General features: G+C 41.6%; 1 protein-coding gene across 6 annotated transcripts in view; it reads right to left on the reverse strand.

The window, feature by feature from the left end:
• Positions 1-15,243, reverse strand: part of OSBPL3 (oxysterol binding protein like 3) — a 191,208-nt gene that overhangs the window by 13,898 nt on the left and 162,067 nt on the right. For all 6 annotated transcript variants that reach the window (XM_017527008.2, XM_017527006.2, XM_017527007.2 and 3 more), the window contains 3 exons: positions 9,649-9,712; positions 6,032-6,110; positions 4,487-4,631 (listed from right to left, as the gene is read on the reverse strand). In XM_017527008.2, coding sequence (XP_017382497.1) covers positions 4,487-4,631; positions 6,032-6,110; positions 9,649-9,712 — 288 coding nt within the window. The remainder of the gene's footprint in view (positions 1-4,486; positions 4,632-6,031; positions 6,111-9,648; positions 9,713-15,243) is intronic.

Consider the following 15,243-nt stretch of genomic DNA (forward strand, 5'->3'; position numbering starts at 1 on the left):
AAAAGAAAACCTCTCAGCAATTTGCAAGTATACAACACGTTGTTATTAACCATAGTCAGCATGTTGTACAATCGATTTCTTGAACTAATTCTTCCCGTCGAACTGAAATTTTGGATCCTTTGGCCAATATTTCCCAATCCTCCCCTTGACCCTCGGCAAACCCATGTTAACCATCGTTCTACCCTCTACTTCTGTGAGATCAACTCTTAGATTCCAAATAGAAGACTAGGTGGCATCTGTCTTTCTGTGTCTGGCTTATTTCACTTAACATCCTCCAGGTTCACCTATGTTGTTGCAAATGACAGGATTTCCTTCTTTTTAAAGGCCAGACAGTTTTCCACTGTGTTACATGCACCACATTTTCTTTGCCCATTCATCCATTGTTGGATACAGAGGTTGTTTCCCTATATTGGCCATTACGAATAGTGCTGCAATGAACATGGAGATGCAGGTATCTCTTCAACATACTGATATCATTTCCTTTGGACATACACCCAGTAGTGGGATTGCTAGCTCATAGGGTAATTCCATTTCTAATTTTTTAGTGAACCTCCATTCTGTTTTCTATATTGGCTGTGCTAATTTACATTTCCATGAATGGTATGTGATTCCTCTTCTCCATATCCTCCTGAACATGTTTTCAGCTTTTTGATAATAGCCATTCTAATAGATATAAGGTGGTATCTCGTTGTGGTTTTAATTTGCATTTCCCTGATGATTATTGATGTTCATCATTTTTTCCTCATATATCTGTTGTCCACTTGTATGTCTTCTTCTGAGGAACATCTCTTCAGGTCTTTTGTCCATTTTTAAATTAGATTGTTTTCTTGCTATTAAGTTCCCTATACATTTTTTTGTATTAACCTCTTATTGAATGTATAGTTTACAAATATTTTCTCCCATTCTGTAGGTTGTTTCTTTACTGCATTCATTGTTTAATTTGCTGTTTAGTTTGATATAATCCCATTTGTCTATGTTTGCTTTTGTTATCTGTGCTTTTGCAGTCATATCCAAAAATAATAATTGCCCTGACCAACATTATGAAGCTTTTCCCCTTATGTTTTTGTTTTAGTAGTTCTACAATTTCAGGTCTTATTGTAAGTCTTTAGCCCTTTTGGGGTTGATTTTTGTATATGGTATAAAGTTCTAATTTCATTCTTCAGAATGTGAATATCCAGGTTCTCCAACACCATTTACTGAAGAGACTGTCCTTTCCCCATTGTGTGTTCTTGGCACCGTTGTCAAAAAACAATTAATTATAAATGCATGGATTTAGTTCTGAGCTCTCTATTCTGTTCCATTGTTCTATATATCTGTTTTTATGCCTGGATTTTGGCTTTAAAAAAAGTCATACCTTTGGTTATTTAATAAACGGTTAACTATCTACAGTTTGTAACTCAACTAATATTTGTGTAAGATACATTTTTATTTCTACCTTTGCTACATACAATGCAAGGGAAGGCTCAGTTCTTGGCCAGGTGCAGGCCTTACTCCTGTAATCCCAGCACTTTTGAAGATCAAGGTGGGTGGATCATCTGAGGTCAGGAGTTTAAGACCAGCCTGTCCAACATGATGAAACCCCATCTCTACTAAAAATATAAAAATAAGCCAGCTGTGGTAGTGGGCACCTGTAATCCCAGCTACTTGGGAGGCTGAGACACAAGAATCACTTGAACCCGGGAGACGGAGGTTTCAGTTAGCCGAGATCACACCACTGCACTTCAGACTGGGCGAGAGTAAGACTCCATCTCAAAAAAAAGGAAAAGAAAAAGAAAAGGTTCAGTCTCCATACATCAGGTGAGTAGTGTGGATATTCTCGCTATGTATTGGTCCTAGTCTGCAAGGCAATCTTGTACTCCATTCTGCTCAGTTCAGCTCAGCTCAAGCCAGCCCAGTGCAGAGGATTTTATATAGTACCATAATGCAGCCAGCAGAGGGTGCTCTAGCTCCCCAGAGTTGATTTTTTTTTTTTTTTTTTTTTTTTTCAAATTACCTGGCTGCCCTAAAAATCTCTATGAAAGAACAGCGAAGGGAAGGCATTTCTCCATAAATCAAAAAAACCCTAGTACTATTTTCAGCTGAAACAGAATCCACATTTGGAAACCAATAAAGTTGAATGGCATTTTAAGGTCAGATTCTGGTAGTTCAGCTTCTCCATTTCAGGGCTGTGGTAAAAATGTTAAGGGTAGGAAAGTGAAGTGTCTCAGCTGAATTAGAAATTTAAAGTTGAGTTTTCCAGCCATGTAAGAATGAGGGAAAAGCACCCCCACACACACCAAAAAAAAAAAAAAAAAAAGACTATTGAGACTCTTAAGTTTATTTATTTTTTTTGATACAGGGTCTTACTCTGTTCCCCAGGGTGCAGGGTGGAGTGCAGTGGGGCAATCACAGCTCACTATAGTCTCAAGTTTCTGGGCTTAGGTGCTCCTTTGGCCTCAGCCTCTCCAGCAACTGGGACTTACAGGTGCATGCCACCATGTCTGGCTAATTTTTAAATGTTCTGTAGAGATGAGGTCTTGCCATGTTGCCCAGGCTGGTCCCAAATTCCAGGCCTCAAGTGAGCCTACTGCCTCAGCCTCTCAAAATGCTGGGATTACAGTGTCAGCCATGGCGCCTGGCTTCTTAAATTTATTCTGAAGCAGGTATCAGATTTTCCCTTAGAGATATCTGCCAACAAATCCAGTGCTGAGAATTTGCTGGAAGCCACCAAGGGACATTGTCAACTTCTACAGGTGAGTGTGGCATCCACTTGCAGCTTCTCTTCCAATACTAGACATGCCCAGTGTTCCTCTCTCATGACTACAAAACCAATTCTCTTGCTTGTAAGTGGATGAGAAGCAGGTATGTGGTAGATACCAGAGTGGAGCACACTTCCTGGGGGAAATGTTGAGAGCTACGTGGCTTTCACCTGGGTCACAGGTCATATATCCCTGCTTCAGGTTGCCTTTTGTTTCTGTTGGCAGAAAGCTTAGACAAAGTTTTCAAGGCAGAGTCATTTTTATTTTGTCCCACATTAAGGTCATTATGGGCTTTATGTCCGTCTATAACCCAGTTTGAGGATGTAATAAAGATTCCAATCCACCTCTTCCTAATCATTCCCTATAGGTTACTGGTGGTGCGGAGAGGAATTGCATGAAGTTCCACAATAAAACCTCACCTCTCTGCTTATTATTTCAGTGTCTGTTAAATGCAAATATTCCTTGAGGTGGGTAATGCTTTAAAGCTGTTTTAATGACATACAATTTTTAAGAGCAAGAAGGAATCTAGGAGGGAGAGAAAGCAGGGAGGGCTGCCCCGCAAGGCTGTTAAAATGGTTAAAATGATAAAGAGACTATTCCATAGTTTTTGCTTCTGGCCAATCTTTCCATTTATTCTCTGAATGTTTATGAGCCTCTGATGTGTGTCAGACACCATTTCAGGCATCAGGGCTACAAAAGAGAGCAGGATAGACGAGGTTTTGCTCTTCTGGAGTCAGGGATGATGAGAAGGGTATGCAGAGCAGAAAATAAGCACAGCAACGATGAGCAGGCTGACTTCCAATGGTGATAAGCACTCTGGAGAAAATGGGACAGACAGGACAGGGAGTGAAGGACAGCATGGGGCTGGTGATGGAAGGATCTGGGGACAGTGGCCCAACCAGAAGGAAATGAAGAAAGAGAAAGAAGGCCACTGTGGCCAGAGGACAGTGGGAAAAAGAGAGGAGGAAAAAATAACAGAAGCTCAGGTTGGAGTGGAATGAGGTGGCCAGTGTGTACATGTGTGTGTATCTCCAAGTGTGCAAGTATGTGCGTGAAAGGATGGGGATGGGGAGCGCAGCCTGTGCAGGGCCTGGTGGGAAACCATAAGGATGCAGGCTGCACTCCGAGAAAGACGGAAACTTTGGGGGATTTTGCTCAAAGTGGTACAGCATGACTTTTTCTTAAAAAGTTGTGGTAAACCATACGTAATGTAACATTGACCATTTTAACCATTTCTATGGGTACAATTCAGTGGCATTAAATGCATTCACAATGCTGTGCAACCATCACCACTATCTACTTCTAGAACGTTTTCATCTTCCCAAACTGAAGTTCTGTACCCATTCAACATGAATTCCCCCTTCCTCCTTCCTGCAGCCCCATTCTGCTTTCTTTCTCTGTGGATCTCGCAGAAGTGGAATCATGTCATATTTGTCCTTTTGGGGCTGACTTATTTCACTCAACATAATGCTGTCAAAGTGCATCCATACTGCAACATAGTGATTTATGTTTTAAAAGGGTCTCTCTGGCTGCTGTACTGAGGACAGACCCTACAGAAGTAAGAGGCCAAGAGGGGCCACTGCCCTGGTCTAGGTGACAGAGGTGCAGCTGGGACCAGGGAGCTGCAGCATTGTTTGCCTGCTGGCACAAAGGTGAAGGTGAAAAAGCTCTCAAATGCCCTGTGCTCTGGGGCCCTGGCTCTGCCACAGCCCTTCCAGGGTCAGAGCTCAGAGAGCCACTGGAGTTACCTTTATAAAATTCACTTTGCAGTAGCAGGAATCATCATTCACGTTCTTGATGACAATCTCTCCATAGTGCTCAATCCACCTCTGCCCACTTAAGATGTTATGGATGCAAGAGGTCACTTTGTTCCACTCAAAATGATCCCCAAAACTAAAAAGAAGGAAAAAGCAGAAGTACCAATTTCCAGAAGAGCCAGCAGCAAATACAAACAAACACTGCTATTCTATAAAAAAAGTCATGTAATGCATTACCCATCCCTTTATTCACAGAAGCAACACTGGCTGAGTGTCTACACCATGCCAGGTTTTCCAGGAGCTTCCACTCTCCAAGGAGGCGTGCACGCCACAGAGGATGACAGCATCCAGACTCTGCACTCTAGAGGCTACCAGAATCTTCACTAGAAGCTGGTGGTCTCCTGCAAGAGCCCACTCCCTCCTTTGACAGAGGAGGCAATTCAGAGCGAGAGGGGCTTATCTAATGTTGCCGAAGTAGGAAAGGGAAGCTTGAGGAAGGGTGAAGGTTTTATACAATTTGCTAAATATATATTGCCTGCATCCTTAATGATGAGAAAGTACTCAGATATTGGTTATGGAGTTCAAAAATAATTATGAGGAAAATGGTATTACTAGTAAGACCAAATTCTTACAAAACATATGCAATGTGCTAAGTACTATTTTAGGTGTTTTATGTATATTATCTGTTTAATCTTCATAACAGCTATAGGAAGTAGGTGGTTTATTATTTTCATTTTCCAGGCAGGGAAACTGATGATCAGAAAGGTGAAGTAACCTGCCCAGGGATTCACTGTTAGTATGTGCCAGAGTGAACAGGTGAATCTCAGCAGTTCAGTTCCAGAGTCCCTGCTCAGAAGCACCTTGCTTTATAAATAAGTATTCATCAACCCTATCAGATCAAGGCCATACCTTTCTTAAAAGGGATTTTGACAGCAAAGCAGCACAATAAGAGAAAAACTTTTTTTTTTTTTAAATTGAGACAAGGTCTGACTCCATCACCCAGGCTGGAATGCAGTGGCACGATCACAGCTCACTGCAACCTCAACCTCCCTGGACTCAACTGATCTTCCCACCTCAGCCTCCTAAGTAGCTGGGACTACCGGTACATGCCACCAACTATGCCTAATTTTTGTATTTTTTCTAGAGACAGGGTCTTGTCAGTTGCCCATACGGGTCTTAAACTCTGGGCTTAAGCAATCCACCTGCCTTGGCCTCCCAAAGTGCTGGGATTACAGGTGTGAGCCACCACACATAGCCAAAAACCACCATTCTTAATCTTGTTAGGAAGAGAAAATGAGTTTTAATAAGTATCTATTCAGGGAACTTTGCTCTCCAGGAGGCATTTGCATTTGAAAGAGAAACATTTTTAAAAAGTGAGCTTGCCAAAAGGAGGAACATTTAAACCTACTGCCAGACAGATTAAAGAAAAAACAGGCACTCAGTGCAATTGGCAAAGGTGGGGGAGGGTGGGCAACCTGTCTCCAAAGCAAAATCTTGGCCCTAAATTTTATAAAGCTCCTTAATCACAGAACTTACGCTGGCAGTGTCACATGGGTTGTGCCAATTGGAACAATTTCCATGGATTTGCCCCAGAATTTGTTTTTCCATCTCACATCTGAAATGAAATACCAAATATTACATTTTTAGCAGGAGAGGTAGGTAGATCAAATAGTTTGTAGGCTAGATAAATGTTCAATCACTACATAGTAGAACCTCTTCATAATTAAGTCAATTATTGGTTAGGATTACTTTTCATAAAATGTAAGTACCAACCCCATGGACCCTTGGAGCAGAACCATGGAAACTAAAATAATAAGGTAAAGTCCTTCCCATGAATGCGTTAACAGCATGAAAGGCAGACAGAAGTGAAAACAAGTAGTAAGCATACAGAGAGGTCCAGGCTGTAACTTAGGTGTGTTATAAGGTAAAATAAAACCAGAAAAGAGGGAGTGATGAACCTGCTTGGAGAAAGCATCAGAAGAGGCTTGTCAGAAAGGGCCATCTAAATGGGGCTTTGAGGAATACGCAGGAGTGCACTAGGCAGAGAAAAAGCAATTTAAGACCAAATAAACAGCTTGTCCAAAGGGACCGAAGTATAGGAAAACATAGTGTGGTTCTGTCCTATAGGTCTCAGGTTGTCTTGTCTAAGAGAGAAGAGTAGAAAGACTGAGAATAAGACCAGGTGCAGTGACTCACGCCTGTAATCCCAGCACTTTGGGAGGCCAAGGCGGGTGGATTCCCTGAGGTCAGGAGTTCGACACTAGCCTGGCGGACATGGCAAAGCCCTATCTCTACTAAAAATACAAAAATTAGCCGGGCATTGTGGTGGGCGTCTGTAGTCCCAGCTGCTTGGGAGGCTGAGGCAGAAGAATCACTTGAACCGGAGAGGTGGAGGTTGCAGTGCGTCGAGACCACACCACTGCACTCCAGCCTGGGTGATGGAGTGAGACTCTGTCTCAAAAAAAAAAAAGAAAAAAGACTAAGAACGAAAAACAGTGGGCTCTCCAAGCCTGGCTAAGAAGTCTGGCTTGTGTGCACTGAGTGGAAATAATTAGGCCTCCGATGGGATTAGACATGGACCTTGCAAAGGCAATTGGAAGCCATATGGAGAATGGAATAGGAGTAGAAGAGAAGAGAAGCAAGGTGACAAGAGGCTACTGTAATTGCCCAGAGGATAACAAACAGGGATGAAGGGAGCCATGACAACAGACATGGGGAAGTCAGTGAGCCCTGAAATACCAAGGAAGTAGAAATAGGCAGAACACGTGACAAATTAGATACAGATTGAAAAAGGGAGAATTTATAAACAATATCAGTTTCTCTAACTTGCATGAATGGTGGTACCAACAGAGAAGCCAGGGAATAAGAAAAGAACAGTGAGAGGGTCCCATCTGGCCGCTGCACTGAGGATATACAGACCACAGGGAAGTAAGGGTGGGAGCAGCGGGGACAATGGGGAGCCCTAGCTGGGGTCCAGGTGAGACAGGTGGGGCTGGGACCAGCAAGCATGGTAGGCCTCATATTGTATAATCCTATTTATATAAAATGCCCAAATAGGCAAATGTATAGGCTGGGAACTGTTGAGAGAAATGGGGCAGGTGGCAGATGGGGAAGGTAATATTTGCTAAAGAGGATTCTTTTTGGAGTGATGAAAATGTTCTAAAATTAACTGTGCTGATAACTGCAAAGTTTATTAAATTCACACTTCTGTGAATATAATAAAAACCATTGAATTGTACACTTTACCTGGGTGAATGATATGGTATGTAAGTTGTATGTTCATAAAATTGTTACCAAGAGAAAAAAAAGATAGCTGGCTGTCTAAAGCAAAAGTAGTAACAATGTACTACATGGTTTATGATATACATAAGATACATGTCGAAAATAGTAGAGAGGTTGGGAGGGAAAAATGGAAGTATACGTCTGTGAATCTCACTATATGTGAAACTAGCATAATAGTATTTGATGATATTAAAAATATATAACATAAATCCTAAAGTAACAACTTTAACAAGAAACAAAACAGGTAAGTATAGCTAAAAGCTAACAGAGGAGATGAAAGAGAATGACAGAAATTATTCAATCCAAAAGGGAGAGAAAGAGGAAAAGGAGAACAAAGGACAGGTGTGACAAACGGAAAAGAAGTATCAAGAGGGCAGGTTTAAGTCCGACTACACCTACAATCACAGCAAACGAAACTGGTTTACGTGACCTACATAAAAGGCAGAGAAATGTCAGGCTGGCTTACAAAGCAAGATGTGGTATTCCTAGGCCCATGGAAATAGCTGGATTGCTCAGGAAAAGGCTTTTGGGGAAGGATGGCCTAGGAGAAGGATGCTCAGGAAAGGCTGAGAAGGGGAGCACGTAACATAGGGAGCACACAGACCTTCTTCGAGAAGACCCCACTTGTTAAAAAAATCCAACTTTGAAGAAACAAAGAAGAGGTGCTTACAGCATGAGTTAGATTTAGCAATTAGGATGCTAGGACCCGTATGAGAATATTTACAGAAGGTTTTAGTGAGAAAGCAGTTTTAATTTTAAATTTTAATAGCAAAGGTGAAGAAAGAAAACCATGGTACTTGTCACTTTAAACTGGAAATACTGACTGCCTCCAGAGAGAGAAACTGGGTGGCTGGGAAAGGGGGTGACAGTATACTGTTTTGTACTTTTAAAGTTTTTTTTTTTTTGAGACAGAGTTTTGCTCTTTTGCCAGGCTAGAGCACAGTGGGCATGATTTCAGGTCACTGCAACCTCCGTCACCCGGATTCAAGCGATTCCCCTACCTCAACCTCCTGAGTAGCTGGGATTACAGGCGCACGCCACCGTGCCTGGCTAACTTTTTGTATTTTAGTAGAGACGCGGTTTCACCATGGCCAGGATAGTCTTGATATCCTGACCTCATGATCTGGCTCGCCTCGACTTCCCAAAGTGCTGGGATTACAGGTGTGAGCCACCACTGCGCCCAGCCATACTTTTAAAGTTTTATAGACTCTGTGTGTGTGTGTGTGTGTGTGTGTGTGTGTGTGTGTGTGTGTGTGCAAAGGCAACATGTGATATCACTGGTAGCAGAGAAAAATATTTTTAAAATGAATATGTGCTCACTGTCTAAAAACCTAGGATGCTTATATTTTCCTTCTATGGAGATATTAACAAAATTAATCCATTTAGGAAATATCTACAGCCTTATTTATTCTTTAGAACATTTACCCACCTACCCCCAACTCAAAATATAAATGGAACAAAATTTTAGGAACAATCACCTCAATAATGAAAAGAAGTAAGCAATGTAAAATACAACTTCAAAAATAAAATTTAAGTTTCACAAAAGCAGAAAATCTCTCTGCTGTCTACACTCTGATAAACAACTGTAAATATTTAGTGTCTCTTGACTAAGGCAAGAGGCATTTCAAATGATTTTTAAATAAGATAAAGTTACAGAATTAAACGGAGATGGCACAAAGACTGAGGATGTTTTAAAAAGGAAAAACTAAGTGAGAGATGAGAAACAAGAGCAAGTGGCGCTGATCCTTCTAAACAGACCCAAATCCAGGGACCACTTTTGATCTTGGTAAGAACTGATAGCAATTCTTGAATAAAATAAATCAGTAACATATTACATAATATCATGGAAGTCAAATATATTAGCACATTACCTTGCCAGAAAACAAAATTTCCAGACTCAGCGTGACACGCAGAGATAGGTGGATGGTGGCTGACCTGATGGAAACAAAGGCCAGAAAACAAAAATGAACGAACTTTTGTGTCTCATGAAATCCATTCTTTCTCCTCTGCACTGAGATGTAACACAGTGTGCAGTGCTGAACTGAAGAAAAAACTTCTTTAGTTTCCCTCAGCAAGTCTGTCCTCAAGAGGGCACTCCTGATACAGTCAGCTCTGACTTGCTCGGGTTGGACAAGGCCCTTGAATGGAAGCCTCCAGAAGCCTCCGTGGGAGGGGGGCCAGGTGGCGTGGCGGCGAGTGATGAGGACAGAAGCGCATTTCAAAAGACATAAAAAGAAAACAGGGACATGTGAGGACTGCTCATCCATAAACCATATAATCTGACGCTGGCTACCAAGGTCAACATCTCTATCAGCTGTTCTGAAAGTAGCTGCAGATGTTTTAATTAGAATGTCAAATAGCAAGTATTCTAACATGCAACACAAAAATGCTCTTCCTTGGGCTCAGCAGATTTAACTCTTGAAAACTCTGTATCATAAAGTTCAGCATCTTTCAAATCACCTACAAGAGACAGATGAAAGGTAATTTTTAAAAAAAGAATGTTTCTATTAAAAAAAAAAAAACTAAACACACAATTGTTGAGGAAATGTTAGTCAACTGTTAAGAAAATTTTACTTATTTTTTGTCAAGGTAAAAACTATCTTGAGCAAATAAGTAATCTCATTCCAGAAAAGAGAATCCCCTGGAGCAGAGACTGCCTTTTGGCAAAAGATCATTACTCATTTTATTCAGTAACGAAGATGCTGAACAGAAAATGGCTCCTCCGTCTATTTGCTCATTATCTCAATTGCACTCAGGGAATGTTGAGAGGTGTACATGCTGTTATTCTAATTCAGTACTGGTGAAACTCCAGTAATGCTGCCAGGGGTGTTTCCAGAAAGTTCTCTCCCATTGCTGGTTCTTAGCAGAGGTATCTTACACTGAGAGTATCTAGCTCAAATCCTGCACCTCATAAACGAAGAGACGGAAACCAGAAAGATTAAGTGACATTTCCCAAGCCACACCGATCATCGGGGAAGAGGTAGCAGTAAGTCCCAGAGGTTTTGGTTTACCTCACGGGTTTTCAAACTTTCAAAAAAAAAAAAAAAAAAAAAAAAGAAAAGAAAACCTCTCACTTCTGGATAAGCCATGAAGCACAGCTATTTCCAAGCTAAATCTTTTTGTGATGAGAAAAAAAAAAAAAAAAAAAGAAAAGAAAAGAAAAAAAAATGTTTTAAGCAACTGCACGGTTTTCAAACCCATCTTATCAAGAACCCAGAGTACTGAGCCCTTGCTTGAGATAAACACGTGGGAGGAAGGGGGGGCAGTGGGTGACAAATCCATAGCTGTTCACCTTCCTTGGGACCCTCGGCTGAGGAATATAGTTTGAAACTGCTTCTGCGTGCCAGGCCACCTTCAGATGCAGGACTGCAGGGATGGGAGGATGCAGTCACGCACACCACACCCTCATGGGATTATGGCCATACTAGTGTGGGGCAAAGAAAGCAACAAAGATGTAGTAAACCATGTCAGTGTCTCTCAGATTACTCAACGAACATAAACGCCAACTGCAATGCAAAGCAGAAGACTCAAATTTGCTGCTCTTTGGTTTGTCTTAGTTCCCATGTACCTCCTAAGAACGTGGGCCCTTCGCTGTGCCTGTGGATTTTCAAGGGTAATTTTCACTCAAGCATCGACTTAGAAACCTAATCCCATAATGTAACTCTCTGATTTTCTTTGATGTTGTCGTTTTCTTTTTCTTTTTTTTTTTTTTGAGACAGGGTCTCCCTTTGTCACCAAGGCTGGAGTGCAGTGGCACAATCACAGCCTACTACAGCCTCGACCTCCAGGGCTCAGGTGATCCTCCCGTCTCAGCCTCTCAAGTTGTTGGTACTAATGGTGTATGTACCACGCCTGGCTAATTTTTTTACTTTTTGTAGGGATGGGGTCTTGATATGTTGCCCAGACTGGTCTTGAACTCCTGACCTCAAGTGATCTTCCCACCTCAGCCTCCCAAAGTGCTGGGATTACAGGCATGAACCACCATATCCAGTTGTCTTTAAAAAAAAAAAAATCCTACCACTTGGAGATACTTTATATCAAAAAATCCTACATTCTTCTCCTTTTCTTCACTAGCTGTCTCTCAGTGAAAACAATGGAGCTAGCTTGGAAACCATGGGATCATATAAAACAAAAGCAGGATGCAGCAACACAGCCCTGTAATCCCAGCTACTTGGGAGGCTGAAATTGAAGGATCGCTTGAGCCCAAGGTCCAGGAGTTCAAGACCAGCCTGAACAACAGTGAGACCTTATCAATAATAATAATAATAATACAATACACCTCTTCTGTAATAATTTTAAACCCCATAAAACAGGGATAAATATACTGTCCATATGAATTATTTAAAAACCCCTACTGTATACACATCTCATAAAAACCCAACCTTGTTTTTTTTAAACTATTGTGCTAATGAATGAATGTTTAGCAGACAGCGTTTAGATGGGTTCAACACGTTTTCTGAATAAGTTTCAACCTTTAAATATCAGTAACTTTACTTACTTCTTTATGTCTTACATAGGACTTTGGGAATGGTTTATTTGATCCACATTGCTTTTAAGAGTTTTACAGGCCGGGCGCGGTGGCTCACGCCTGTAATCCCTGCACTTTGGGAGGCCGAGGCGGGTGGATCACGAGGTCAAGAGATCGAGACCATCCTGGTCAACATGGTGAAACCCCATCTCTACTAAAAATACAAAAAATCAGCTGGGCATGGTGGCACATGCCTGTAATCCCAGAGACTCAGGAGGCTGGGGCAGGAGAATTGCCTGAACCCAGGAGGCGGAGGTTGCGGTGAGCCGAGATCGCGCCATTGCACTCCAGCCTGGGCAACAAGAGCGAAACTCCGTCTCAAAAAAAAAAAAAAAAAAAGAGTTTTACAAAGCTTTCTGGGGAGACTGACATTGATAGCTTGCTTATTTATTTATTTGTTTGTTCGTTCATACATTTCCTCCTATTTCTGGAGCATCTGTCATGTGCTGCACTAGTGTCTGGGAACGAGGGAAAGGCTTTTGTTGTTCCATTGACCTGAGTCCTGACTGCAACATCAGCTGCTGGCTGTATGACCTTCACAGTTTTTTAAGCCCCTGAGCCTATGTTACCTCATCTGTAAAGTAAGGCTGATTCCACTGACTCGGCCAACTAAAAAAAGATAACACATGCAAATAGTCCAGGATCCTATGCTAATGTGGGTTAGGCAGAGACTAAATTTTGATTTTTTAACGAGTGTATTCTCACTTAGTTCTTGCAGCAGCCTTGTATCTTCGTTAGCCTCGTTCTATAAATTGGGAAATAGGGGATCTGTCTAGCAGAGGGCTTCCCCCATGCCAAATCATTAATGAGTGATAAAGGGAGCATTCCAAACCTAGGGCATCCTCTTCCAGATCCAGGGCTCTCGTCCCTCCCCAAACAGGACACATCATCAAGGTCCCTTCTCATGGACATTTAGAGAAAAAAACCTTTTGAATTTGACCTTTCCAACCTGAGTCTCACATGCTTCTTTGCAAAATGAGGTGTGAGGATCCCTCTTGGCTTCAGAATGCTCCAATTCTAGCATCTGCTCTTAATGTCTTCTTCGAATCTTAGCATCAGAGGTGGTGGCAGATGGTAGCCAACTTGAAAATATTATACTAAGGCTTTGATTAACTTGAATGCCCATGGAAAGGGGTAATTTATACTTAATCGCTTAATCTTTATTGATGACAATCTTTCTAAAATCTGCTAGAGTAGTGAATAATGAGCAGAATCTAGCCTGTCTTTATTATTGCAGGATTTTGGTTGAGTCTGTATTCTTCTTACATCTCAACTCAGGCAAAAAGAGCAGTAGATGCACTTGTCTGAATTGACCCAGCCCTGGAAGAGATGCTGTATGTTAACCTGTTGAATAAACCCAATTTAGACTTTTTTTTTTGTATTCTTCCCTATCACTTCCTCTCCCATCAAAAAAGAGCAATTCTTGATTAGTAAGGATACCCAAGCATTCTAAAAATTAGTACACATGGTTTTTATTATGCAAGTATTTATATAATAACACATGTATCTATTTTTATTTCTACAAGTCCCAATACAGTTCCCCTGGCAGTTAAGAATTCTGGTATTTTACAATTCATTTATATATCTGAGGCCTTTCTTTACCTTGACCTAATCATTTATAATTTATGCTTTGAATGCACTTTATATAAGGGGTCAAGGGAGAAGCAGATAGGGAAAGGATGTATTTTCAGTATTTGTGTAGTTGGTAAGTCTTTTTTTTTTCAGATTTAGAAAAGTAGCCCTTAAATACATTCCACCCTGCAACTGCTCCAAGGCATAACTATCTACTCCTCCCAGGTCCTGACTTCCCTGCAGCAACATAGGGCAATAGTGGAAGAGAGGGCAGGTGGCAGTGAAGAAGTCATCCAGAGAGGGGACCAAGTGGCCATTCTTTCTAGTCACTCATCAAGCACTTACTGATTGCCTCCGATGTGTCAAGCACTCTCCTAGTCAGGGATAAAATGATAAGCTAAAGAAACAAAAATTCTTACCCTGATGGAGTTTCTATTTTAGTACAGAAGTGGGTAAGACAAATGACACATAAGAAGCACATAATTTGTCAGCAGCAATGTGTGTTAAGGAAAAAAAGCAGGGCATGAGGATGTGGGGACGGTGGGTAGGAGTGCTAGTCAGGCAGGGTGACAGGGGCAGGACTCTAATAATGGAAACCTGTGGGGCTAAGAGAAGTTCTGAAGTTAACCATGCAGGTAACTGAGACAAGCACGTCCCAGGCAGAGGACATAACAAAGGTCAATGGCTGGAAAATGCTTGGTATGAAGCAGGAGAAGCAAGGCCAGCATGGCAGAGATGAGTGAGGGGATGGGGAAAGTAGATTTCAAGGGCTCTGTGGGCCATGGCCAAGACTGTGGATTTTATTCCAAGTGACTTGGGAAGTTGGTGGAGGGTTTAGAGCAGCTGCTGCTTCTGTTTTAAGCAGTTACTCTGGCTCCTGGATGAGGAATTTAGTGGCGCTGGAAGCAGGAGGCCAGTAGTGAGTTCTACTGCAACAATCCCAATCACTGATTTTAGTGGCCTGAGCTAGGTGACCAGCACCAAATGGGAGAGAGAGTGAAAATGGCCAGCTGAGGAAGGAAGGCTTCTGATGGGAGACCCCAGGATTTGCTAATGAGAGGATGTGAATTATGAGAGAAAGAGCTAGTAAGGATGATGCTAAGAAATCTGGCCTGATTTTGGGGAGAATGCAGATGCCAATTATTTTCTCTTCTCCTATGTTCGGAGTGAATCATCTCATAAATACATGGTTTCTTGCAAAAAAAAATAAAAAAACAAAAACACATTAAGTGCTGACTTGACCTAGAAATGACTGGGATTATTACAGGAGGACTCGTTACTGGTCTCCTGTTTCCAGAGTTAGAACTGTAGAAAACCCCAAAGCAATGGTTTAGTTGTCTCACATTTTATTTACTGCTGGTTTTAT

This window comes from Cebus imitator, unplaced genomic scaffold, assembly GCF_001604975.1.
Source record: "Cebus imitator isolate Cc_AM_T3 unplaced genomic scaffold, Cebus_imitator-1.0 Scaffold45, whole genome shotgun sequence".
Lineage (NCBI taxonomy): Eukaryota > Metazoa > Chordata > Mammalia > Primates > Cebidae > Cebus > Cebus imitator.